A 25,893-nucleotide genomic window follows, 5' to 3' on the forward strand; every position below is an offset into this window, starting at 1 on the left:
ATGTAGCTCAGTCGACTGACAATTTGACGAGCTATGAAGAGACTTCCATACCAGCAGATGGAGTAAATATGCAGGTAGTTTGGTACAGTGTGCGAAAGAGATTATGCTAGCCTGATATTCGCTGGGTAGACGGAGACGGGTTGACAACACCTATGTATAATTTGACCACGCCCGTAGTTCTACCACACCTTTGGTTTTACTTGGGACCCGCTTCCACGAAACTGCATTGTACACGGAACCATTACGGGATATCGGGAGTCGTAACCTTGCCGGATCTTCCATAATCGCCAATCTGATTCGCCGTGTCGGAGATTGCTTATACTTGCATTGACAAGATGGTGAGTGCATTATCCTGTCCGAGTTCTGACCTTGGATCGCTATTTTTAGTAAAAAATGTACTACACGCATTCCATGTTAGATATAGCTATTTTTGAATGAAGTCATGACCATGCAGCCTGATAAGGTTCTCATATTTTGGGCTGAGTTTTTTTTCACTCAGTCCTCATGCACACGACAAAAGAAACTCAAATGTGCTGCTCTGTACAACTTGTAAAGTCACATGTACATTAACTTGAAGTCGTGTACGTCATATGTAACGTTAAGCTTTCAAGAGTAGGCTATTACACATGTATTTCCAGACAAGCACCGAAAGGTTAGATATTCAAGTAGGAAGTACGGTCTTCGGTAAGGTGACTTGAAGCTGTACCATCTGGGCTAACAAGCTTTACGAGGCGAATATAGAGCCAGGTTTTTTTTGGGGGGGGGGTTTGAAATATTAACAGTTTGCCTTATGTGATCTTCGACGACTCTAAGGGGCGCGAATCTAACTTAAGGGATCTTTACAAGCTTTCTGGACGAAGGCGAGTATTACTGTTCTGTTTCAGGCTCATCGGTTAATCCTCTTTAGAGATCGCAGGGTATGGGAATTGTTTTTTCTCCCGGTCCACATTTGCCCCCTCCAGGATCTAGCTGGATAACGAGTAACAACATGAAAAGACTTTTAAAGGTTAGAATAAATCATACTGACGTACACACAAATACAATAATAAAGCAATTAAAAAAAATCTTGGTTAAAATAACAATCCTGTATTATTATTTGTTCATCGGTAATAATGTATTTCTTTATGTGTCCACCTGTCCGCACCATCGGACAAAAAACAAATAACGGGCCTATTATCATAGATTTGTACTTTCGTGACTGGAAAACTCGAGCATTGTATAGGTTCATTTAAGATTGCGTCAACTTTCGTTCCAGTGAAATTAACACAAATTAAACTGTTTGAGTTTCTTAAACAGTACTGCAATATATCAGGGAACCCATTTGACTTTGGTTAATTACAAAGCCAGAAACTTCCATTTAAATTTCGGGCAACAAAGCTTATTAAACTGACGTGCTTGCCAAGTGTCATAGCGCCCCCTACGAGCAAAAAATTCGGAATTTTAAAACACCTTCGCCACTGCAACGATGACACGTTCCTTCCAGTTGCATGTATCTCTTGAGGAAATTAAATAGACCCGTCGACCCTGTATAGTAATGTTCTTAACTACCCTCCAGGTCATGTACGCCAGTGACCTTAGCTGAAGGAAAACGAGGGTGGAAACGTCAGGACAAAAACAGTCCAGGTCGGGAAAAATGATCTCTGGGTGAGAGACTCGCGTCCAATCACGAGCTTTGTTGACCCTGCTGGCTTAACCGCGTAATGAATCTTGTCGGCCTGGGCTCATACGCACATGGTAGGGGAGACACTGTGTATACGTATCTAGCCGGTGCACTTGTCGTGGTATGCGGGATCTGAGTACATGTACAGTGTACATAACAGCAATTTTACAGTGGTTGCACAGCGCACACTAACACTCCAGACGTTCACACACCAGTGAATGGAAGAAGTGTTCTCTCCCGGTAACCGAGCGAGTGCCTGCCGTGTGCTTACTGAATCGAGGACGGGGTGCTATTCATATGCATATCAACCATGTCCGTGATAGACAAGGTTTGTTTGGCTCTTTTCTTTGAAAGTTTATCGGAGGGGAAAGTTTGTTTCTGATGTCAGTCGGCGTGGGGTTTGTTGCGAGGAGCCGTCGGTCTACCCCACTTGTTGTCAGCACGTATTGATCTAGCTCAGTGGATATTGAGAGAGAGCTGATCCGACCACTGAGTGTGGCAGATATAAACGCACCGTGTTTCCTTCCACGGGTCTACCCGTCTACAGTCCCTTGCCGCCCCGCTGTGACCAACCGCATAGCCCGAATAACGCCGCCTGGCTTGTATTGTAATATGTAGGCCAGCTCTTCGAATCTCCTGCCGGTTTTTCCAGATTCGTCATCCGTTCAGCCGATCTCTCTGTGGATATATATTGTAATCAAAGTGCCACCTTCCTCGGATGTATATATTTTACCTCCTCCATCCCCAAACGGATAAAATATTCACCTTTTTCCAATCCAGATTCGCTTCCGCGTGACGCGAGAGTCGAGCAGCGACATGTCCAAGTCCAAAAAATCGGGCGGAGGTGACCACCAGGATTTCAGTAAGTGAACCTACCTTTTATTCTTCAAGGAGGCCGGGGGAGATTTTACCTTGAGAACCCCATGCACAGACACGACAGAACATGCAATAAACCAGCCACAATTTCCCATTTTTGGAGGCCAAAATCCGCTGTACGTCGACATTTCCCCATTGACACACTCAAGTTTGTCTAGAGATGCGCACAGACATAGACTTTTGCCGTCTTGTCCGGCTGGGCCATCAAAGTAAAATCCCACCCCGCAGAGAATTTCATCCAAACATTCACAGTCCATCATGGTCATGTAATAGTTCATCATTTTGCTTGAACCCTGGAACACCTTGAATGAGACATGTGCTTGTAATAACCCATTTAATTTGTTCGTGAGGTTCATCCCGTCGAGGGAATTTATGAGGGAAGGATTTATTTTGTGGACACTAGTCTGGCAGCTTTAATGAGACCGGTTTTGCAAAAGAAGGGACTTTTAATAAACCTTTGTAAAAACAACATTTTGATGAGTTTGGTTGGCGTTCAGCTTGGATGTTTGCTCAGTTCCCACGGACCTGTATTCTGCCAAGGATTATGTTGGATTTTTCACACACCTAATACCAGCTTCATTAAGAGATTTGATTCTATTTTGTACGTGTTGCCGGTAATTCAAGCTCCTTCATTTCCAGTCGTCGTGTTACGTCCCAACTATAGTATAAGTCCCAACTATAGTTGGGACAGTCCCAACTGTAGTGTTGCAGTTGGGCTTGCCCAACTATTGGTGCCCATTGTCTGTGTGGAATGTGTCAACATCACCTAAGTCAATGTGTCTCACACTTGACAAATTCATCTAAAATGTGGCACTTCATCTGTTCATCTAGCCCTGTGACCAATGACATGACATTTATGAAAAATATAACTTTGGCACATACTGGGCACATCATGCACACAGGACCTCTCTGCTGTAGTTGGGCCGGCCCAACTGTAGCACTCTAGTTGGGATGGACCCAACTATAGTTGGGACTGATGCTATAGTTGGGGCGTAACAGTCTTAATCCAACTGACGGAACACCAGAATGTGGTAGCCGTATGTCGCATTCATCTCGTCTGACGACACTTACCACTACCGGTAACGGATTGTTTGCCGTCAGTGTTGCTTATTGTTGTACTCTTCGGCAAATGTCTATCTCGTGACCTTTGACATGCTGCATTCCCAACGACCGTACCCTTCCTTTTACTAGTTTTAGATGTAATTGGCAAATGGGAATGCATAGGCCTATTCCTTGAGCAGAGACTATTGCTATCGAACCATAATAATTTTGGCTATTTGACTGGTTTTTATCCCCAATAGTCTTAATTCTTAATACTGCCCAAATGCTTAGATGGGACATAATACCCAAAACTGTGCACTCTCTTGTTGAGGGACGACAGTCATTTCAGCTTAAATTATACGGCTCGCCACATCTTATCAAGCGATGGCAATTTGGATACCATTAAGGTTGTAATTAAGCAGTCCCTTGTGGCGAGACAGGAAGCCGTTAATCCAGTGAAATCAGCATTCTACAGCTTAGCATTCTATTTGGTTGCTGTCCTCGTATCCGCTGCCGGTGGGCCTACAAGACTCTCACACGGGGTCACAGCGGGTGACTTTAAAGCCATTGGGTAAAAAAAAAACTTGCAACAACACGGCAAAAATTCTTTAAAATAGGAGATACCATAAAAATCGAAACATGGTGTAAAGGTGGATCCTTGCTTGAAGGACATCTAAGCCTACTGAGCCGAACTTTAACTGGACTGTTGAACACAACATACGCAAACATGCTCATGTTTATAATGTGTTGGACTACTCGTTGAGCTGAGGACCCACTTTACGTTTTTCTCCTGCAGCGCAAGCACGGTTTTACTCTCGTTAAAAAAATCTGCAGTTGAAAGCTGGGCACGCAACCAGTGCAGTTTCAGATATTTATAGACTTTGCTCCCATTCATTCGTTTCCTGTTAAGAACGTCAAATTATATTCATCAAACATAAATCGAAACCGGTTTGCAGACAACTAAAGTACACAGGAAACATCGTTCGTCGTGTAGCTTGAGACCTTGCTGAAGTCTTTGAGACTTATTGTATCGTCAGATGTTGTGCGGCGTGCGCACTAGTTTTAAATTTGTCAATTGAATGCACGAACCATACTGCAGACAACCCATTTGAAACGTCTGTATAGACACTTAGTTTTTCGAAATCTTGGGACATTTTTCCCCCAAATGTACATGTATACATGCACTCACAATGTCATATTTGGAATGGGAATTGCGAGACTTGGGTCACTCTGTGGTTGATTTTCGCAGGAATTATTCTGTTCTATAACCTCCATTGTAAGTGCTGTTGTCTGCAACTTGATACCCTGCCAAGACAAAATTTCATTTGTGAATCTCAAGTTGTCTTTGATATGTCGTCGTACGGAGCTGTGTTTCTGTGTTTCTGTCTTCTGCCAGTTGCGATTCCATACTCGTGGTTTCTTTCCATGCAACTGCAATCGACGACCGTGCTCCGGGTAGCCACAAAGTGCCCGTGTTCCGACCCTTGATCGCGGGCAGTGTTATCGCATGTTTGAAGTACACGGCGACGCGCAACCATTGATTCAGGCAAACCAGCAACAAGACATCTTGCCGATCAATACGTCCATTAACTAGTCACACCCAGTCGAGGAGTGGACAACTTTTTTGTTTCACCTGTCTGAAGGCTTCACGAAACGATTTGGGAGTTATCCTGGTATCAATATGGTGTCTCAGTATGTAGTCGAGACCATTTAAGGGTCAGAGTCGCTGCACTTTGTGAAAATATATTGGGTATTTGACGCTGTCCATGTTTTCTGTCTAGTGGAAGTCAAAAGGAGTTCAGTATTTCAAACATATCTCATTCTTCTGAACGGAACAAATCAATTATACCTTTCATAAATTTAATCGATATTTGGTGGAAAGGTTTCATTTGTTGTACTTAAGTAGTGGATAAGATGTCCAGGAACGCATCAGATATATGGCATATTATTATAATTAGGCCTATCTGATATTAAGGACATGCAATGTGTTGTTATCCCACCATGTGCTGCGTAATCTGGGTGCTTTATTTAAGCTGCCGAAATGATACCAGCATTTTTGTCCCAAGAATAACGCCGGTATGAACTGGGACAGAAATTGGAATAATTAAATTCGTAGGCGCAACGAATAACTTTTTGGCGTGTTATTACGCATGCACTAGCTGACCGTTAGCCGAGTAGAGTGGACATCTACATGTACTTGGCCGGCGTCTTGGCCGTGGAAGAGCCAGCCGAATTGACCAACGCATAAAGAGTCAACAAAGAAGACAACCTTGAGCTGAAGAGCCTGTTTCTACTCGTGTGTTTGGAGACAAAACATTTCGATGAATGTGGAAAAGGCGCATCTCAAACGGACAGGAGAACTCGACCTCAGTGGTCAGTTTACTTGAATGGCCCATTTCCAAAGCTAAACACGAAGTAGAATAAATAATTTCTATTTAGAAAGTAAACACTTGTGACAGGTATGGAGATGTGCAGACAAGTGCCTTTGAAATTTTTCCATGCGTTCCTATCCTTACTGTGGGGATTCTCGGTGGCGCGATTTATAGTTTGCCAGCAATTCCATGAAATTAAACTGGGTCATTTTCAGTACTGTAATATTCACTGGATTTTTGAAAATCGGGTCGAGTCAATTTGGTTGCATTGAATCGTGTCGGGTCAGTTACCCGTCAGGAATCGAGTAATTTTCCCGAGTATAGTTGCAGTTCGGCCATCAAAAGTTGATCCTCCAAGTTAAAGGAATGTTGCTTTTTGCTTGTACGTTGAATTCATCACTGGCTGCTGCTCAAACTCCAGAGAGCGCGATATCATCGCTTAGCAGACGTGATATTGCAGATATAACAACGATTTTATAACTTATGTTGGACGTTGTACGCAATGTGAATAGGATGTATGATCGACTGTCTATACATGTATAAGCTACTATGATCACCGCGTTTGCAGTCTCTGTAAATAACTCCAGTCTGAACAGTGGGAATTCTCAGCTTTTGAAGTTTGGACGATGTATAGATTCACTTCGTCCTTGTTTTTTCATGAGCTGCCTCGTTTATTTGGTCAAATTCGATGTCTTGGCGACTCTTTGGTGCAGAGAGACGTTTTAAACGAAACCGGTTTTTTGCCTTCCCCCAAAAGACTAGTCTGGTATCCTTTATTCCTGCACCAATCTAGACTTAGTCTGCTTCTATCCTGACTGCCGTACGATTGCAGATACATGTAGCAATTTGATTTGAAATTATCGTGTCATCGGGTGTCATGATCGCATCAAGTTTGAAGGATGTAATGCACAGGTAATGCTATCAGAGCAGGAGCAACACGAAGCAGCGATGCAATGGACGATTTGCGTTGAGTAAATAGACGAGATCTGATGCCCGTCGGTCGTTGCACTGTCTCTAAAGTGCAGTCATTTATTTAACTAATAGATTATAATTAATGCACGCATGCGCACACCACTGTTCTGATTGGGGAAGATAATGACACAATTCCTGTTTTAGTAAGGAAAAAAGTACGATTGTGCCTTTTTCTCCAATTATCAAATATTTTCTTACTTATGGGGGGGGGGTGATTTGATGCCCAGCCTATCGACATGCATGACCCGAAGTTGACCTTGCACGCGAGCCTTTACACTACAGGTAGGCTTATGGCGGCCAGTGTCTGACGCTCGATTTTCTGTTTGATACAAGTACAGTACATGTACAGTACATGTACTTGGTATACTGAGCACAACACCGGAGTGTAGCACGCGCGGCTGTAGTGAATCGCCATTTCCCCTGATATCGAGGGTATTACCTCGTGTTCTCTGTACCACCGCCAGGTCAGCGTGTAAAGCCAACACAAATTATCGTTATCAATCATGAACGGATTACATGCCGTGCATAACTCGAATTCTGCCGTTGAACTCGACGGAATTTCTCGACGCGAGTCGTACACCCACAGAAACTTCAACACAATCTTGTCTGTTTGTAAATTCGAGGCGATACGTATGGTGTTAGACAGGTCAAGTGTTGACAGGTTTAACAAAAGGAAGACGGGGAAAATGAAAGCGAAACAAAAATGGTGTAGGGGCTCTTGTCCCATTAACATCCGCAGGAATATAACGTGTAGATGGGGCGATATTAACACGACACTGGGTGTATTTTCAGTTCGATGTGAATTTGAAATGCGTCTTGATACCAAACAAGCACCTTGTGTGTACCGCTGAATCTTGATGCTGACTTGCGTATGTCGATTACGAACATCATCAACACTACTTGTTTCCCCTGAAGCGCCCTCTTTCGGTGTTCATGAGACAATGACAGGAAAAAATTATCAATGAGCAAAGCGTGTATGTTGTGCTGTTGCCCCGGCACTATAAGTGATAAAACTAAAAGTGGTGAAAATCTATGGGCTGGAGCAGTGGGGCTCATTTTTAGGGATGTAAGACATATTCGATGAATCATAAGCTTATATTTTCACCAGCTGAAGTGTTTGCAATCATTTTTGTTGTCAGACAGGCAGTGCACATCGCTAATTGTGAACGATCGATTAACGCTGTCATAGTATTGTTCCCTCGATGGATTTTTTCGATTGATTTCTTTTCATTGTATGAATCTCGAATCGGATCCCCCCTCGCCCATCTGTGTTCCGGCTTGTCCTGACACACTGCACAGAACAGGTTGTATGATACATTTGTATGCTTTCTTTAGTATGGCGCATTTAATTCGTTTTCCTCCATAAATTATGCAGTGTGCATTCCGTAGCCGTATAAAGGGGTTCCCCGCACAAGGGCTGCCGCACTTGGAACAATAATTATGTCCTGAAAATGTTAACTGGGGCCACTGTGTAATGACGAGACTTCGCCTGATTCGAAAATGGGAGAACCCCTTTGTTACAGCTGGCTAAGCTATCACAATACCCAACAACGCCAGCTTTAAAATAGCTATTGAAGCTGTCTGAAAACTTTTGACAAAAATGAGCTTGTGTGCTGCAAAGAACGCGGAAATTACCTGAAAATTATGCACTTCCACAGTGTCGTCACGCCTGCGTTTAGAGTTTGGGAGAGGGCCAAGAAAATCCCCTGTGTGTTGCGAAACATTTGGAGGATAATGTGGCCCCGAAGAACTCCCTGTAGACGGCGAGTTGGGCGATTAATGGCAGTGATGTGGCAGCGCCCAGAGTTCCGACGTATGGTTCCTGTGACTCAGCGGTGAAGTCCTGGTTTCTGCACCGGGTGTCTCCGGCGTGGCACACCCCTGCAGTAGGCCCGTAAATCAGGGACGTTATCACAGGCGCTGAAGATCAGAGCCATACCAGGATTGCAACGACACCCCCTCTTTATTGTGCCGTCAACCCAAAGCAGTAGCTATGACAGAATTAAGCTCGCTAAGCGTAGCAGTTCTCATACATAATCTCTGCTTAACACCTTCAAATATGTAGTCCACGAAGCAGTAGCTTGTATCGCTGCATAGCGAGACACACTCGAAAACACGTTATAATGTACATAGCAATTTCTGCCCAATGTTGCATTGGTCAAAATATCAACTGTCTGAACTCCTACAGAGCAATTAGTTCTGTCCAAGGATGAGATCCACAGTTCTCGCACTTTTGTACCAGTTGGCTTTTACTGTTAGAAATGTTGCTCAAATCGTTTTCTCGGAATATTGTCATTCCCAAGACGCATGACTTTTTGCCAGGGAGTGCATGTTACTCTGACACCGACATTAAACCCACTAGCAAATTCTACTCCAAATTTTGTGGACAACTGCCGTTTTTTCTTCACCATGCAATTTGATATCCCTAGGGGCGAAATTCCTCCTTGCAACTTGGCTGTCGCGCGGAACCTCACTTGATAAACATGAGAAGGACTTATGCTCCCCTGAGCTTTAACACCGCCCTGAAGATGGTGATTCTTCGAGGAATTCTGTCTAAGTGCCACTGGCTCTTCCTCCCTGCTTGCAGAAACGAACGAGTGTTAGACGTACATGTACATGTAAAAATGAGCAGACATGATGTCCCGCTCTACTTTATCTAGCTGTAGACAGTGCGCGTTGCGCAAGGCAATCGCGACCTATTTAATACAGTCGTCGGAAAAAAGTTGGCATCGGAAAAAAAAAATCAATTTCTTTCTGCCAGTTGCCGCCGGCTTGCCATCAGTGGCGGGTTCTGTCATTGTTTACACTGTTACAAAGTTGCCATCAGAGACTACATTTCCTGGTCCCATTTCATTGAAGTTCTACGATTGCCAACGAGAGACTGGTTTTCCAGTCATGACCCGTTTTAAAGCTCTTCATGCGTCACGTGACTGGATCCAACGCCTTGAACATTGATACCATGTACAAGGCATGCTAAAATATAGATGTGCGACACTTTAAACCGCTTGATTCTTTCCAGACATAAGACGTGGATATGATGATTCGATATCAAATCTGACACCGCTCACTGCCAGCATCAATTCCCAAGGCAATTTTATTGCGCGCTGTTGTGTCTAAAAATAGAATTGCAGTCCCTTGTGCCTTGCTGACTTTTGGCCAACCATATCAACCTCTGCCTTGTGTGGTCGCTGAGTATAATTACCGTATTTCAGGATGCTGTTAGTATTTTGTACGGGTCACGTTAAAGGGAAAGCGATTTTACTCCACGGGTATCGTGGACCCAAGTTTCATGGGAGCACAGGCTGAACGCCGGAACGATTATTTCAGTCAAACAGAATTACCATCACCGACGAGGGATAATGTGCGATATACTGTCCATGCACAATGTCATGACTGTACTATTTTTGACTCGGTCTCATCTGAATATTAGCTCAGCATACGAACATGCTCATTAAAGTGACACTTGGCGTTACATAAACTCTGATAAGAGCCAATGGTGTATCAACGATCGTTAACTTCAGACTTAAAATCGGCCATCTCAAGTGTAATTTTGATTGTTGATAAATACCGAAATCGGTAAAGGGCCGTTGGGCCACTTCCCATTGAACTCGTTGCTTTCCATTCATGTATTTAATTTGATGCTGTGGTAAGCTGTCTGTTGTACTTGTTTATGAAAAAGGTAGCGTTATACACATTTATGATTTTTGACAAAATGCGAACACGTGCGTGTATATACGAACAATGGCTGAGTTCGGGCGGCTTGTTCCCGTATGTTCACGAACAGTTCGGTTTGTTATTCGTGGGTCGGCCGCTCGAACGCCGCGAAGAAACAAACAACATGCAACATGGCGGCGTCCATGTACGTTACTCGAGAGTTAAGGTTTGGATGGGTTGAATTCTTTTCTATATAAACAGGAACATTCATTTCTGTGTTGGGGAAAATGATTAATGTTAATGTTGCAAAACTTCCCATTGTCTACATGGTCTATGGCTTTGGAAGCCACCTCTCCACTTTTTGCAGCTGTTCAAAAATCAAAATCTCACGAGTTTTTTCGTGTTTTCCTGTAAAACCCTGATGAGGAGGTGGTGTGTGATCCTGTTCCGAGCACAGTGTTCTTGAGTCGTGTTCCCACCGTTCGAGCGCGAGAACAAGAAACCCGTGTCAAGAACAGACCGCCCGAACTCGACCAATGTGTCGCGTGCGCCATTTTGAAACGCTCACCTGTCCAACGGCTATTGACCTGCCGTGCTTGTAGTGAATAGACACCAGTAGCCTATCTGGTTACCGTTTTTTGCACAGAGCCCAGCTTGCCCAAATTTTGTAATGCATTGGCCAAACTTCAGAATTTGACCTTTGGTACAAATGAAATTCCATTTATATTTGCGAGGTCGTACTTTATTTTAAACAAATATGCGTGAACCATACAACATAAGAAAACCCATGCGCAAAGTTTCTTTTTATTTCAAAGGGCCCATGAATAAATGTCACTGCTTAAGACCAATTTATACAGTTTGAAATAATGGAACATCCTTTAATTGCTGATGGAAGTACTTGTAGTTCAACATCGTTTGCTGTCTGGCTTGCCGTCTTGTTCTAAACCAACGAGGAGAGTCAATCTCGTTAACGATCATGCAGGCAGATACGCCACAAGGGAGATATCATGTGGGGATCAAAATATCGCGGAGAGATTCTCATAAGTCCACTTATTAGCTTGGTCCAAATCTTCCTCGGATGAGAAATGATTCCCTCCAGGGAACCCCTCACTGGCTCCCCAGTAGAGCACTCCATAACGCCACAAGGAGGTCAGACATTATAATGCGAGATATGGGACGGAGAGAACCCCCCGCCTTTGTTTTGGTCATTGTTTGATCGGAATCTCAGGAATTCTTTACAGACTTCTATGGGGGATGTGTTAAGTAACAATAGCCTAGCGTGTGTATGGGGATTGGACATGTGGGGGGGGGGGTTACCCATCAGCCCCATATCGTGCACGGTATCTGAGACAAACGCCGTACCTGGTCAGCGATTACTGGCTTGCTGACAGATACATTTTTTTTAGAAACTTGCAGTGATATATTATTTTAAAAAGGCACAGATATTGCAAAAATAGAACTTAATGCATATAGAAAAGAAGATTTGATGTCAAACTTTCAGAAAACATCATTTCATTCAAAGTGTCTTCGCTCTTTGTGAGAAAATAAAACTCATCACAAACATAAACTAATCCAGCATTGAAAATTATAGTTTGGCATGCATGCTTCATGAATGACTGTGGCTGGTGTGTGACTATAATTGGTACATATTCGGCTTTATTTAGGCGCAAATTTCTGCTCATTCAAAGGTCTGGACGTGAAGTGTATGCGTGTATTCAGACAAACCACTCGTCGATTTGTCCATCTGCGCTATTTAGACAGCATTTTTTTTCTTGACATAACAGCTCGAAGTCCAAGTGACGCGAGTATTTGCTCGTTTGGCATTTATTTACCTCTGCGATTAAAAGTACTGTTGAAAATGAATACTGTATTACCAACGTTTGACGATGAAGGGCATTGCGTGTAGAAAGCTAGTGCCGTGGGTCTACAAAGGTCTTGAAAATCAAGGGTTGAATATGAAATAAGCGTGCGTCCATCTGTCGTGGTTGTCCTATTGTCATAGTGTAGTCATATCACTAAGAATAAATCTGATGAGGCCATTCTTAGATTTCACACGTGTCATCGGTAGCCATTTTGATAATTTGGCAGCGACAGTACAGACTGGAATTAAGTCTAGTCGTGTTCTTGTTATTACTTTACGGGTGTCTCTACAACATGCAAGGAAATCCATTCTAGCAAACTTTTAAGTTCTCAGTGAACTCGTTTCGGTGGCCCTCCTTGTTTCTGAGCTACTTGCATCATGTTAAAATCGTTTGCATGCCGCGTTGTACAGACTCTGAAATGCTATGCTCCTCTGTACGCCATCAGCATCCTATTTTTATCAACCTATCTTCAGACATGAATTAGTCATAAAAATGTTAATTACACATTGGGGGTTCCTGACTCACTATTAAAAATCGGTGATACCGAAATTAGACGCGTCTGCACGCAGTGAGGGTGTCTGTACGTGGGGCAGTTCGGCATATACATGTACATGTACGTGCAGTTCAGACGGTGCGTCGAGCGACCAACGCACATCCATCATTCATGGCTTGGTGCTCCGCGGGGCCTGACGGTACCTTAGACAGTTTTCCCCTCGGCTTTATCGCCTCCTCGGTCGGCTGGCCAAATGAGCTACCTTATCCTCAATTGGGCAACTCATCAAAGACGCGAAAAATAATTCTCTGACAGTCAGGAGGGCTTCGCCATGTCAGATGTAGTATACAAAACGATCATTCGGCTACGCCTTTTTTTAGCATGTATTTGCAACCATTGAAGACCTAGACCTAGCCCCAGACTCAAGCTTCGGGCCCATTCTGAAACATAGTCCTCTGAAAACTATTTATTGTGCAAATAACATCACAAAACATAAAACCTGACCTAGATAATGAGCTTTGCTGACCTGTTTAGTATAAATCCACATTATGCTTAATATTGTGGTACATGTCGTTATGCTTGCATGAATAGTGCCTTTCAGGTACGACCGTTTAAAACCAACTTGATCCGCGATTCTGACTGGTGTTACTTGGACACCAATGACGACAGAAGATACCATGGTCAATGACGCCCGGTTACAGGTCAGCGTATAAAGTGCTTACACAATATTGCCGGCTTTCATGAACGTCGTTGTAAATGTTTGAATTACACTGAAGGAATTTAACCCCTTGGATTTTGTTGATTTTTCCCCGCTTAAAGTACTAACTGGAGACCATAGTGGTTTGAATTGTCTGCTGGGTCCTTGCCTTGGAAACGCTTGCTTGAGAGTTTCAAATTGTACCTGTAATAGGTTCCCTCGTAATGTGTTTCCGGCCGGAAGAGGGCGCTGTGTTGTAGATGTGACCTGTTAAACGTACTCGTAACAGTTGGCAGCGTATACATTAAATTTTAGGGTGGCTTTACATATGTACTTAAATTAGAGACGCAGAGGAATCATATTCTCAAAACAGTGACTTACCTTGGGGGAAATTCAGTGCGGATTGTACAAAAGAGTTTCAATGTTTTGCAACAGAAAGGAAGAGATCTTGTCAGAAGAACGCCGATTTTTTTCTTCAGTCGAATGTCTGCATTTGTATTTTGTATCATTAGCAAGGGTTTCCAAAATTATATTTTTATGTCGAACGATGTGTAGGTTGATATTAGCTTGTTTTATGCGAGGCGGTCCCTAAGACAAAAACAACCCAGAATATAATTATAAACTTTTCTAGACAGCCACCCTTTGCCTTGCCGATCTTTAAAGCGTGGTATCAGCAATCCAGGTTGAAGCCAGTTGAGAATCATCCGAGGGCAAGCCAGGATTTGGAAGAGAATTATCCCCTGAACCTACGATACAGCCGCGCCGAAACGACCGGCTGAATTGCCCGACCAAAGGATGCTCCCTCGACCACCCTCGCCTTTGAATACTTCACTGTTTGGTTCAAGAATCCTCTATCCTTTCTCAGAAGTGATGTTTTTTGTTCAATACATGCATGTTTTAGGGGGTGAAATTAGTCACAATGCGGAATTTTCGAATTGAATCTGACAGATTGTGATTTTTCTTATACGACAGATTGATCAGCGTTTAACCCGAGACGGTCTTTCATTCAGTTGACCCCAAAAGCTAAAAGACTAAAACATGTACATGCAGTTTAGACGTTGCGTCGACCGACTGTCTAAAACTAGACACGGAAATATACTCTCACTTCCACATAACAAACTAACTAACTGATCGTGTCCTGAGATCATATGTCATTATCACATCATCGATTTACTCATTATCAATATGGCTGTTGGTACCCCGCCACGATGGTATAACCATAGAGCTACAAACCCATCTATGGTATAACGCGCAGTGCACAGGTTGTATAAACTAGCTACCCGTAGCGGGTTTTTCACAGGCCTGAACTCCACAGGCAATCTGTCACTTTCTTTTGCCGCCTCTTCAAAGCAGCATCCCGCGCGCCGGCACATTATCCAAAGTATCCCAGATTTATCAGCTTCGGTTACTGCTCCAAGTTCTATTTTAGGCGCAAGCTGCACAACCTTTGGTGAGTGGTCCCACGTGTAAAACGTAATTTACTCCGGTGCGTTGCCTGCGGGGTGCCAGAGCAAAGTACGAAACGTTTGGGCGGGAAACGAAACCAGAGAAGCATTCCTGATAGTCTGCTAGGTTTTATTATGGTCCATACAGTTACACCACTTAGACATTAGGCTGAGTTCGGGCGGCTTGTTCTCGTATGTTCACGAACAGCTCGATTTGTTGTTTGTGGGTCGGCCGCTGGAACCGCTCATTGCTGGTATAGTTATTTTGTTGCAAAAGTAACATGCAACATGGCGGCATCCTTGTGCGTTCTTTTAGAGTTAATGTTGGATAACTGTGCTAACTTCTTTTCCCTAAAAAAAAAATTCATTACTGTCATAGAAAATTATTAATGTTGATTTGTCAAAACTTTCCATTGTCTTTGACTCTGTAAGCCCTCTCGGTAGTTTTTGCGGCTGCTCAAAAATCAAATCCCACGAGCGTTTCTGTGTGTTCGTGTAAAACCCCGAAGAGGAGGTGGTGTGTGATCCCGTTCCGAGAACAGTGTTCTTTGGTCGTGCCCCCGCCGTTCGAGGGCGAGAATAAGAAACCCGTGTCAAGAACAGGCCGCCCAATCTCGACTTACAGGTTGTGTCGGCGAAATATACCTCATACTGCCGTTCGTCTGACTATTCTTATGACGCACAAGTGTTCTTAGAGGGAAGGCCTTTGGAGGTTAACTTGTCAGTATAGGCCTACTCCAAGTTGTATGTTGTTTACGCGTCAACTTGTGCTGACAAAGGAGAGGCAAAATAGGGCTGCATCCGAATCTCTTATTTAGAGCTAGGTCTAGGTCTTCGCTCCATTGGAAATGTGTGGAGACGCGTAGACAATAGACCTAGCCGTAGCTCTGGAGGCCCGTTTCAGACACGGCCTAAGTAAGGCTTGCGGTTGTGCCATGTAGGAGAGGCAACATTGCACCGCTGGAGGGCGCAGTTCAGGTCTGGACTATGGAGGGCGCTTTAAATCTACTTTTGGTTCCGACAAAATAGCTAAGTCAAGTATACGACAGTCACTACGTCGAAATTTTCCAACTTTTTTCTTGGCCATTTGTACATCTATGGTAGCTTTAAACTAATATGAAAGTTACTGTAGTCGACCTGGACATAGTTCCGAAGCTACTGTACCTGCAATATCTGAAAAAAAACCATCGTTCAGTATTATATGAAAATCAACTCGCTCCGTCATTTTATCTGCTTTGACCCGTTTGGGCAGGCACTTAGCGAAGACTTCTCTAAGTCCTCGCTTCGTTATAGAATTGAACGTCAACACCGCAGTGCAATCGGTAAAATTCGCTTAACATCATCCCTCTTTTTTCCCCCGCACAGTAAATCGGCTTTCGTCCCGTCCCCGGCCCAGAGTCAAGCGGGAGGAAAAGATTAATTTCCCGAGCGCAGTGCGGTTCAGCGCCCCTGGGCCCCGCGCGTCCTATGGACGGCTGGAGATCGTGACAAAATCAGGAACGACACTAATGAGTGGGAAGTGCAAGAGCGAGGGTTAGAGAAACTGGAAAGAAATGTTTTGTCAACGGCTTTTTTTATTCACAAGGTGCTTTAAGTGAATTCCTTGAAAATATTATACACGCGTGGCCAACTTTATTTTAAAGATGTGCTCTGCCTTAGTCCAGTTACATATATAATTTTCTGTCGGGAAACGGCGGCGATTGTAAAGGGATGGAGCGTTGTAATTGAGCCAGTGGAATCCCATTGTTATTGTTAAATATGCCACTAGCTACTTAGCTGCTTGGACTTGCTCTGAAATAAGGAAAGAGGCCTACGTAATTTTTATCGTGATTGTTGAAACTCCGTGGAAACGTCATTTGAGTGTCGATTCTGGAAGTGTGTGCACGTAGAAAGCGCTTGTCTGAAACCAAACACTTAGACCTATGACTGTAATTAAACGCGACCTGTGTTTTGTTCACAGTCAGTTTAAGCTCGTTAAAGTCGCAAAACACACTCTCAAGCAGATTTCTTCCGATTTTTCTCATTTTTCTTCATTCCGCGACACCGCCTGGCCAAAATTGCGCGTTAGACCTTACCCTAGCTAGACATGTTTACATCAAGCTAAATATAGTGTGGCATGGGGCATTTTACGTCTCGGGCATGTACATGTACATGTACTTCGACACCGAAGAGACCGAGTCCGATATCAGACCGTGTAGATCTTTACTTCACGGGTGTAATTAAGGACACCATCAAGAGCTGCTTGGCAGTCTTCATTAATTCCCTCCCCCTCCCCCGTGCCCAACTGCCACTGTAGTTGGTTATGCGGGTCGCATAACGTCTGTGTTATTACCCTCGATGTCAATTAGGTCTGATACGGGCCGTATCGCATGGAGGGTGATATACCATTACGCGTGGTGCATGCGCCGTGGCTGATGGCCTGCCGGGCCGCTAGCCCCTTCGTCGCATCGCGCAGCCTGGATTGTCGCTGAATATACACAAGCCGAGGCTTAGCTGAGAGGATTGACCGTCTGCCCCAATAAATTTCCCAGAGTGTGCTTTTTTTTTTGCATTTCTACCCAGCAAGGGTGAACTGCCGCAGAACCATGAGCTCCTCTAAGCCCCATCTACTAAATATAGCCGGGCGGGTATGATTACCTTAGGAGACCTATGTGCCAGCTCGTATAAGTCTTCCGTGACGATATAATCATAGACGAAGGCTTCACTGTATCATCGATGGCTGTGTAATATGGCCGTACTGCCGGTATCGTTTTCTTCAACTGTGGAGAGGGGAAAACAGAATCATGCTCTTGTCAGGCCTGATGAGCCTCATAATCCAATTTCGAGACTCTCTCCCTCCGTTCATTTACACCTGTATATGCCTACTCACATAACACCTGCCTTGGTTTCCATGGCAATGAAAATAACTGTAAATGCATTCTATTGGTCCATAGCTCCCCCCCCAAAAAAGCGTTCCCCTACACATAAGTTCTCCGACTTAATTATCTATTCATAGTCGTTTCATAAACTTGCCAACGACGATGTGATAGTGTAGCAAACACATGCAGGCCTCGTCAGAACTTTCTCGTTGCGATTATGATTTCTCCCTGTTGTAACCAAAAAAAAAAAATCATAAAATAATATACCTTCTACCTATCCTGTATATTATGAGCAAGCCATACATAGGCCATACATCAACATTTTACATTAATTTAGTGTACATAATGCATACTAATTCTGTTTAGGCGCATGCTTTGCACTGTGCACGTAGCTTCTAAGCAGCCAGAGATAACGGATTCTTAAGCAACAGCACCAGGCAACGAAATTACGGCTCTAGCAATCCGCTAATTGGCTGATCGATCTCCTTGTTTATGATGATATTTTTAAGGTTCTCAATCGATCGGACGCAAGCTGGAGGCGGGGATTCGGATGTATAGTTCCGGCGGTTTTTTTTGGTAGCTCGCCACTCCTAGCAACCAACGCGATCTCACTGGTTTCATTATCAATAATTGCTACGTCTGTCGAATGTTTGGTGATACACTTGTGGTATTTTGGTTTATTATACGAAATCTGTCTCACATGATTTTGAAATTGTAACAAATGCTGTTGAGAAAGGTGACCACTTGTGGCAAGAACTTTCTTGCAAATGATATTTAATCATCCTCCGCTTCGACATACAGGTTTTCCATAAACTGTTCCGTGAAGGCCCATATTAGTTCAGAACTCAAGCTTTGTGTTGGTGTAGCAGTTTTTCTAACCAAATCTGTAAATTATTTCCATGGGATTTTCGAGACATATATTTACGAATCTTGCCACCGTGTCCCTCGTCTGTCACAGCATAGAGCAAGAATCCTTGCTCTATGGTCACTGTCAGATCAGTTCTGTCACCAAGTTGGCATGCATTGTAGCTCTCCGTACAGGTGCCCGTCATTCGTCTCCCGTGCTCTGGGGCTACATATGTAATTCCATCGGCCGGTGCCAGTCAGCAGTTTTAGATACGTGTATTAAAGTACTTGGGTGGTTGTTTGACGGTAAATGCCTCCGCCTGAATTCTTTATGTTGCCTGGGCGAACTCTCATGCCGCCAGTAGCTGTCACTTGAAACGCTTGAGGGCAGTGTAGAAGGTTAAATATTAAGGCGTGTCTTGAAATAGCTCGTGCGGCTATGGAAGCCTTCTCTTGTAGAATTGTTATATGCCTGTCGTGACTAGGTAACACGGACCCGGTCTTGGGAAAGTATGCAAGAGTGAGCAAAATTGGGGGGGCGACCATTTGTCGACTATCGGTAGATTTCTCCTGGTAACTTGTGCATAAAGCATATCCTAGATACCCGACAAAGGTGGACAATAGTGACAAATGGTTGTCACTCGATCTGTAGGTCTTGTCCCCATCTCATTTCCCCCAACTAGTGTCGAATATGGAGAGCAGCGTCCAGCCCGTTTCACCATGTTATCGTTCAGCTATAGGCATAATCCGGCTTCAACCGGATTCGGCTTCGGCTTGGCTCGAGAACTTTTTTGAGGACGTTGATGTTCAAAGACTGGAAATAACTTTCAACTTAAGCCACTAAGATTTTGCTCCTGTCCCAGAAAATGGAACCAGGTGTCAGTTCTAAAGGTCACAGGAACTTACAAAAGGAGCATTAACCTGAAGCTCGCACATCCGAAGTTATTCGTAAATGCCCTGATGCTCTCACTTTCCTCAGTGTGTTGTGATGGTAAAATTATAGTGACAGGTCTTCAATGATGGTGGTTGTCAAAAGATAGAAAACTTGGTTCATTTTTTTGTAAACCTGACACATCGGTTGTTAACCTCATAGGGAAATGAGAACGCCCTCACGCACCAACATGATGGTAGCGCTGTTACACGGTACAAAATAAGTGCATGTTTCGTAGAGCACGAAGTGCTCGCGGCCGGAACCAGACCCAGCTAATACAAACGGTTATTGACTGTCTAATCCCGGCGCACTGTCCTTTGCCGACCGCTGGAAATCTATAATCTCCCAAATCCGTTCTTCTTGGAATCAAGAATTTTAAACGGATAAAAGCACGTCCCTAAAGTGAGGCCGTGCAAGGTTTCTTTTCTGTCCTAGTTAGTGCCTCCTGTCTTAGCTAGTGCCTCCAAGCAAGGACAGACTGTGACTCAGTCATTGGGGATTTTTTTTATAGAGATGACCTGACAATCAAATGATTCGATGAAACGAAGGCTGTGTCATGTCAAGCCGAATTGATGCTTTTATGGAAGATCTCGACCATGCACAGTCTACAAGAGCAAATTAAGCAACGGTACGGACAAAGTGCAGCTCGGTAGAGCGTGCGCAGTACGAGAAATGGCCTGCATCGCCCTGGACGCTCGCTTCCAAATAATGAAGTCCGTTGCAATGATTGTATATATATGTTCATGGATTGGTTTGGATAGCCTGACATTGATACTTGTAGTTTGATGGTGTCAGTTTTCTACATGTTCCATTGCATATTGACCAGAACAGCTTTGGATCTCTCCCGTTGCCGATGTAGACGGCATTTTCCATACCATGCCTATTTTCGGATCAGTGTCAATAAATTCCTAGTGAAGGTCATGGGATTGTCTCGCGTCTTTCCTTTATATTCTGCAGTTGGCCTATAAATTTTTAATCGCCCATTTGTAATTTAATGGAAGAATTACCGCGACAGAAATAAACAGCTTCACTTACTGTCCACGTACAATATAATAATTAAAATACAGGGTATTTTGCGAGAATAATACTCGAACACAAAAAGCGATCTCGATGAGGGCGCACTTTGCAGAAGTCGCCTCTCCGTGAAAAATCTGAAAAAGCAATTCAGACGAAACTGCCTGAGTACACACGAGGCGCAGTATTTGTGTATAGACCATTTTCCCGTTCATAGCTTTCGCTCTTTAGTTTGAATTCTCTTCTCCCCAGAGTTTTTTTTTTATAAAGGCGCAGAAACTGACGTCAAGTCGCGTTGGCACTTGTTATTTCACACACAACCATTGCTTTGTATGTACACCGCAACACAAAGCCGAAACTACTCTCTAAATGCCCCGGAGTGAAAATATAATCTCGTGAAAATTCCCTCCCTCTGATTCGAAACAAGATGATTTCGATTCAAATTTGGAGAGTACACCGTGGTGACATCCATCTGGAAATGAAGCAGCCGTCTGATGTTTATTATTTTTGAGTAAGCATAAACAAGAGAAACGGCTCTTGTTTTGTTCTAATTAGAACGGTTCGCGAGTGTCAGTCGATGTGTTGTTTTACTGATGATTGTGCGAGAAATGCATTCGCAAAATTAATTGGAATGGACCCATTAGCACTCTTCCGTGCTCTCACCCGAACCATTTTGTTATCTTCGTCATTTCCGTACGTACTAGGTGCGCCTGGCCGTCACGCCCGCTGCTCTTCATTATCGCCGCGAGGCCGGTAATTTTCTTCCACGTGTTGCCATGGCGACCGTATCAATGCAGGGGCCATTGTAACCTGTAGATACCTGTTGCTTTTCATGGTGGGCTGAATGGCAAGTGCGTAGCTGAACGGTACACGAAACAAATGTACGCGAACATTGAAATGTCCAACAGCAAGAACGGCACTCTCCATGTTCTTGGAAAATTACCTTTCGTTGATGGTATTGTCGGTTGTAGTGAATAGGCCCCGTCCAGCACGGTGGCTAAAATGAGTCGTCGTCATAGAAAAAGTACCAATTCTCTTTGTGAATGAACAGAACAATATTCATGCTAACCAAATAAACGCCATTTTTGTTATCTTGCAGTGTATAACACTTTTATTTATCATCTTCAAAGAAGTCAGGATTTTAACAACCCATCAGTATTACGACTGTCATAATTGTCTCGACGTCAACTTAAGCCCTGATCAGCCTATTGTTGTGTGCTGAATATAGATGCCTGGCCATTTGCATAATTAATTGATTAATCCAGACCTGCAGTGGTAATGCACAGTGTGCATGTCCCAAAGCTTATCAATGCAAGATCTGCACTCGTAGCCATTGTTTGCTAATGGTATTGCAACAAGTACCAATATTTGCCAGCCAGGCTTATGCATAACTAAATCTGTGGGCTCATCCTGTAAGAGCGCGCTTCTGGAGGCCTGCCTCCTCAAAGATTAATTTTCCTTAAAGAGAAAGAAGTGCCTCATCAAAACTGATAAGCGTTTTCACCCAACTCGTTCTGATCCTTGATAACCACGAGGCAATTAAAGTATTCCTTAAACGATTATCTTCGTGTTTCAAAATACAAGCGACTGTATTTTGTAATACACTATTCACTATGTGATACACTATATACATAGTGCAAGACGTGGATTACCTGAGAATTTATTCCTCCCAAAAGAACACCGCCTGCTACCTGCTTTAAGGTAGGCCAAGCCACGTGGTAATGTTAAAATCATAGAGCTTGGAGCACAGCTTTATGTAAAAATTAATACTCGGTGTCAGGATTTAATGGCTTGATTTCCATCGTGTTAAACTAAAATAGGTACTCCATTGTTTGTCTCGCGAAGTTACGGCCACGATTTACTTGCATACCGCCCTCTTTTGATGAACCAATTTGATCTTTGTTGAGCGGGATGAGCTGAGACGCATGTTGGCAGCAGGTTGCTGACGGTTCTTGTCGGCTCTAGTTTCAAGGGTCGCATTCTCATTGCATTTTGTGAGAAAGGTTTTTACTTTTTTTAGAATTGCACTTGAATCTTTTGGAATATGTCGGAAAACTTTAAAAGTCTCAAACAGTTTTGTCGTGTGTGTGAAATTGGAGGGGGGTGCCCTCCTCTGAAATGAAGCTCATGCCGTTGATTGAATAAACGATGCCTCCCTGCAGTGGGCTAGCTCCTCGGCGAGAACCTTTTGTGGCAATAAAGGAGGTTCAGTGGACCAGACCTGCCACCATGGGCATACACCACGGCAGACTCGGCTCCGATTTCTATTCAGTCAGAAACTGAGCCGGAGTGCAGCCAGGTTGGGCTAATCCTACTGACATCCAAGCTTTGGCGATGCTTGGCTGCAGTAATTTTGTAAACGTTTATTTGCGATAAGAGAGACGTCAACATTTTGTTCAGTAACGGGAAGTTCGTGTAAAGAAATCAGTGTATACACCACGGTGACTTACAAACCAGTACCAAGGTGCAGTGAGCACTGCGTGGTCAGTACATGCCGCCTATATGTATTTTTTCTTCTTAGACGCGATTTGCTGTCATTCTAGTGTTTACCATGCAGATCTCAATGACGTCCTAGTTACACTACTCAAAAAAGTTAAGGACCACTTTTTTAACTTGGAATTTTTTCCAAGCAATGAGTGGGGTGTAGTTCTTTCATTTTTCGTTTGTCTAAATGGTGTTCTCCCTGGAATAAAACATTTCAAAAATGTTTCATAACATCAACTGCACATTTCCAGCAATTGAATATCTCATATAAAAAGTGTACACAAAATAAAAAGTGGTCCTTAAGTATTTTTTCTTTTGAGTAGTGTATTTGCGTATAACTGCTAATTAGTTATAGGATTGCGCGTCGGCGTTCGTAACCCAGAATTGGTCTGGTTGTTTTTGTCGGTGAACATCTTTGGCTATTTTTAATCGGGCAAGGATAACGCGTGACGGTAGGCCTACCCAATCCCTGAACGTCTGAACTAAAGAGAAACCAATTGGCCCAGTTTCCTGACGAATTCAGCAGCCCTACCTTTCACATGTCTACTTATTTCTCCCAGAGCACCCCCTCTCCCTAAAAAAAGACCAAAACAGATTTTAAAAATACCTGTCTGAGAATGACCATTCAATAAAGTTCTCGAGAAATTGCAGACGTCCAACTTAAGGGAAAAATGACCACCTCTGAACGTTGTTTACCAAAATTTCATAGTTGGCCCCTTTTTCTCAACCGGACTTCAAAATATAGGCCTCATAAGATGATAATGTTTGTCAACGCAGACCTATTATTTCCGCAGATACATGTACAATTTGAATTTCCAAAAGCTATTACTTTCTCAGTTAAGCTTTTTTAATTGGAGTCATTCTGAAAGAAGATTTTTCTTGAGTTAGGCCTACACCCTTTGGTGCGCCGAGGCCACTACCAACCTCATGGCGGGCCTGCTGGTGATGTGTACAAAAACATGTACATGTACGACTGTGTCACATTCGATCGACATTACTCTACGGGAAGTGGCTACAGCCTCTGTCTATGTAGACTCGTGTGTAACTTTGAGCCACAGCCAAAATGATTCAGACACGGCCTGTGAAAATTAGGCGGCCCACAATTCCGTATGGACATCCGGCGGATTTTTGTTAGTCACCTTCGCCTCTAAGAAATAGTTGCCTCTTGTTCTTCCAAGTCTACTTAAATTCACAGATTCGTCGTTTTTTTGTACTAGAATATTCTGCTACAAGCAACACGCTGCCTCTGAGTGTCGTTAATGAATCGATTTAATGACAAGAAAGTTCAATTTGTCGCGGATGGATAAACCCGTCATGCACTGTATGCATGGTGCTCACGTATATGTATATGTGTGTACAGCGTACATAATGCATGATGATGGGGGTTTGTCGGCTGATGTTTTGCAGGACGTGCGGTCGATATTGTAACTCTGTAATTTTGATGGAAATATAGCAACGCTGCCTACTCTCCCACTGTGATCTTACTCCCGTGGATTTCCCCACTATTTACTGCGGAAGGATCTGTCTTCCAGCGACCAGAATGGGGAACACTCCAACTTCAAAACCGGGGCCGAACCAGGATATAAGTGGTTGGTTTTTGTGTTGTCTGTAGGTCCGAGCTTATGCCTCTTAACTGTCATGATTTTCGTTCTGTGAGATCCTGCTGTGTGTGTGGTGTATGACAACTGTCATAGGCAGCGAAAGTGCTACTGTGTATGTTTTGTAGCATGGGTAAAATACATGCAGCTGAGAATCTGGGTGAAAAAGTACAAACCAGCTAGCTGTCTCCAGTCAAAATTGATGTTTCCCCAAAAAATTACGGACTAGAGTTGCCCTTAATTAACAAGTCCAACAAACTAGCACTGTGGCATGCAGACTAGTTGCTAGTGACTTAGGCCTAGGCCTACAATGTTCCATTGTACCTAGATACTGCTTCTTACATGTCTTAAGCCAGGCATATATTGTTTCGTAGCTTTGCAGGTGTTAATAGGCCTACATCATACAATTAAATAGGGGCTTAAACTATTAAAGTTGTACTACACTATTAATGTTACTAGTACTGTTGTCATTGAATTTGATTTGCTTCAGATTCCTCGAAGAGTATCACACACAGTCATGACAGTGTAGACATGTCACTAACAATTATAGCATCGCGTCTAGCAAGCTGTGTAGGCTAGACCAGTTTTCATATGACATGTAGGGCCAGGGCGTACAAATAGTGATTAAGTTCCTTTTTTTTTTTAAATGTACCTCTGTGAATTCACATTGGTCTGGATAGGGTTTTAACCATTTTAACAGTCTAGAGTTTCCTTGGCCAGTGGTCACTTTTCAACCTGAGCACCAATTTGTCAAATAACATCCTCATTTTTCTGTGAGTTCTGTCAAAAGATCAATGTACTATTCTGTGTTATGAATGTTAGTGTAACCTTCCAGTCTATCAGGAGATATGATCATGGATATGACTGGAACAAAAAAGATAATAATGTAGCACACTGAAATGACCAAGTAGGAATCCCACTTACAGTAAGAGTACTTTACTATTTACATTGGCCTTGTGCCGGTCCATTTTTTGAAAAGGTTTCATTGATTAACTCAGTTTCTATAATTTTTACAATGTAATTACAATTTATTGTTTATCCTACTGTCTCAAATTATGTGCTAAGCATGCATGCGCATGTGCCTTGCTTT

General features: G+C 43.3%; 1 protein-coding gene across 12 annotated transcripts in view; it reads left to right on the top strand.

Annotated features, from left to right (window-relative positions):
* Positions 1-25,893, top strand: part of LOC110977700 (cAMP-dependent protein kinase catalytic subunit alpha-like) — a 61,432-nt gene continuing 35,539 nt past the window's right edge. For 3 of the 12 annotated variants that reach the window (XM_022232039.2, XM_022232042.2, XM_022232041.2), the window contains exon 1: positions 24,555-24,794. In XM_022232039.2, coding sequence (XP_022087731.1) covers positions 24,746-24,794 — 49 coding nt within the window. In that variant the 5' untranslated portion in view covers positions 24,555-24,745. Of the gene's footprint in view, positions 339-1,758; positions 1,989-2,046; positions 2,354-2,440; positions 2,523-24,554; positions 24,795-25,893 lie in introns of those variants that run through there. The other 9 variants (XM_087144199.1, XM_087144198.1, XM_087144196.1 and 6 more) reach the window with 8 other exon arrangements.

This window comes from Acanthaster planci, linkage group LG12, assembly GCF_054643075.1.
Source record: "Acanthaster planci isolate LZ-2023a linkage group LG12, COTS_SCS, whole genome shotgun sequence".
NCBI lineage: Eukaryota > Metazoa > Echinodermata > Asteroidea > Valvatida > Acanthasteridae > Acanthaster > Acanthaster planci.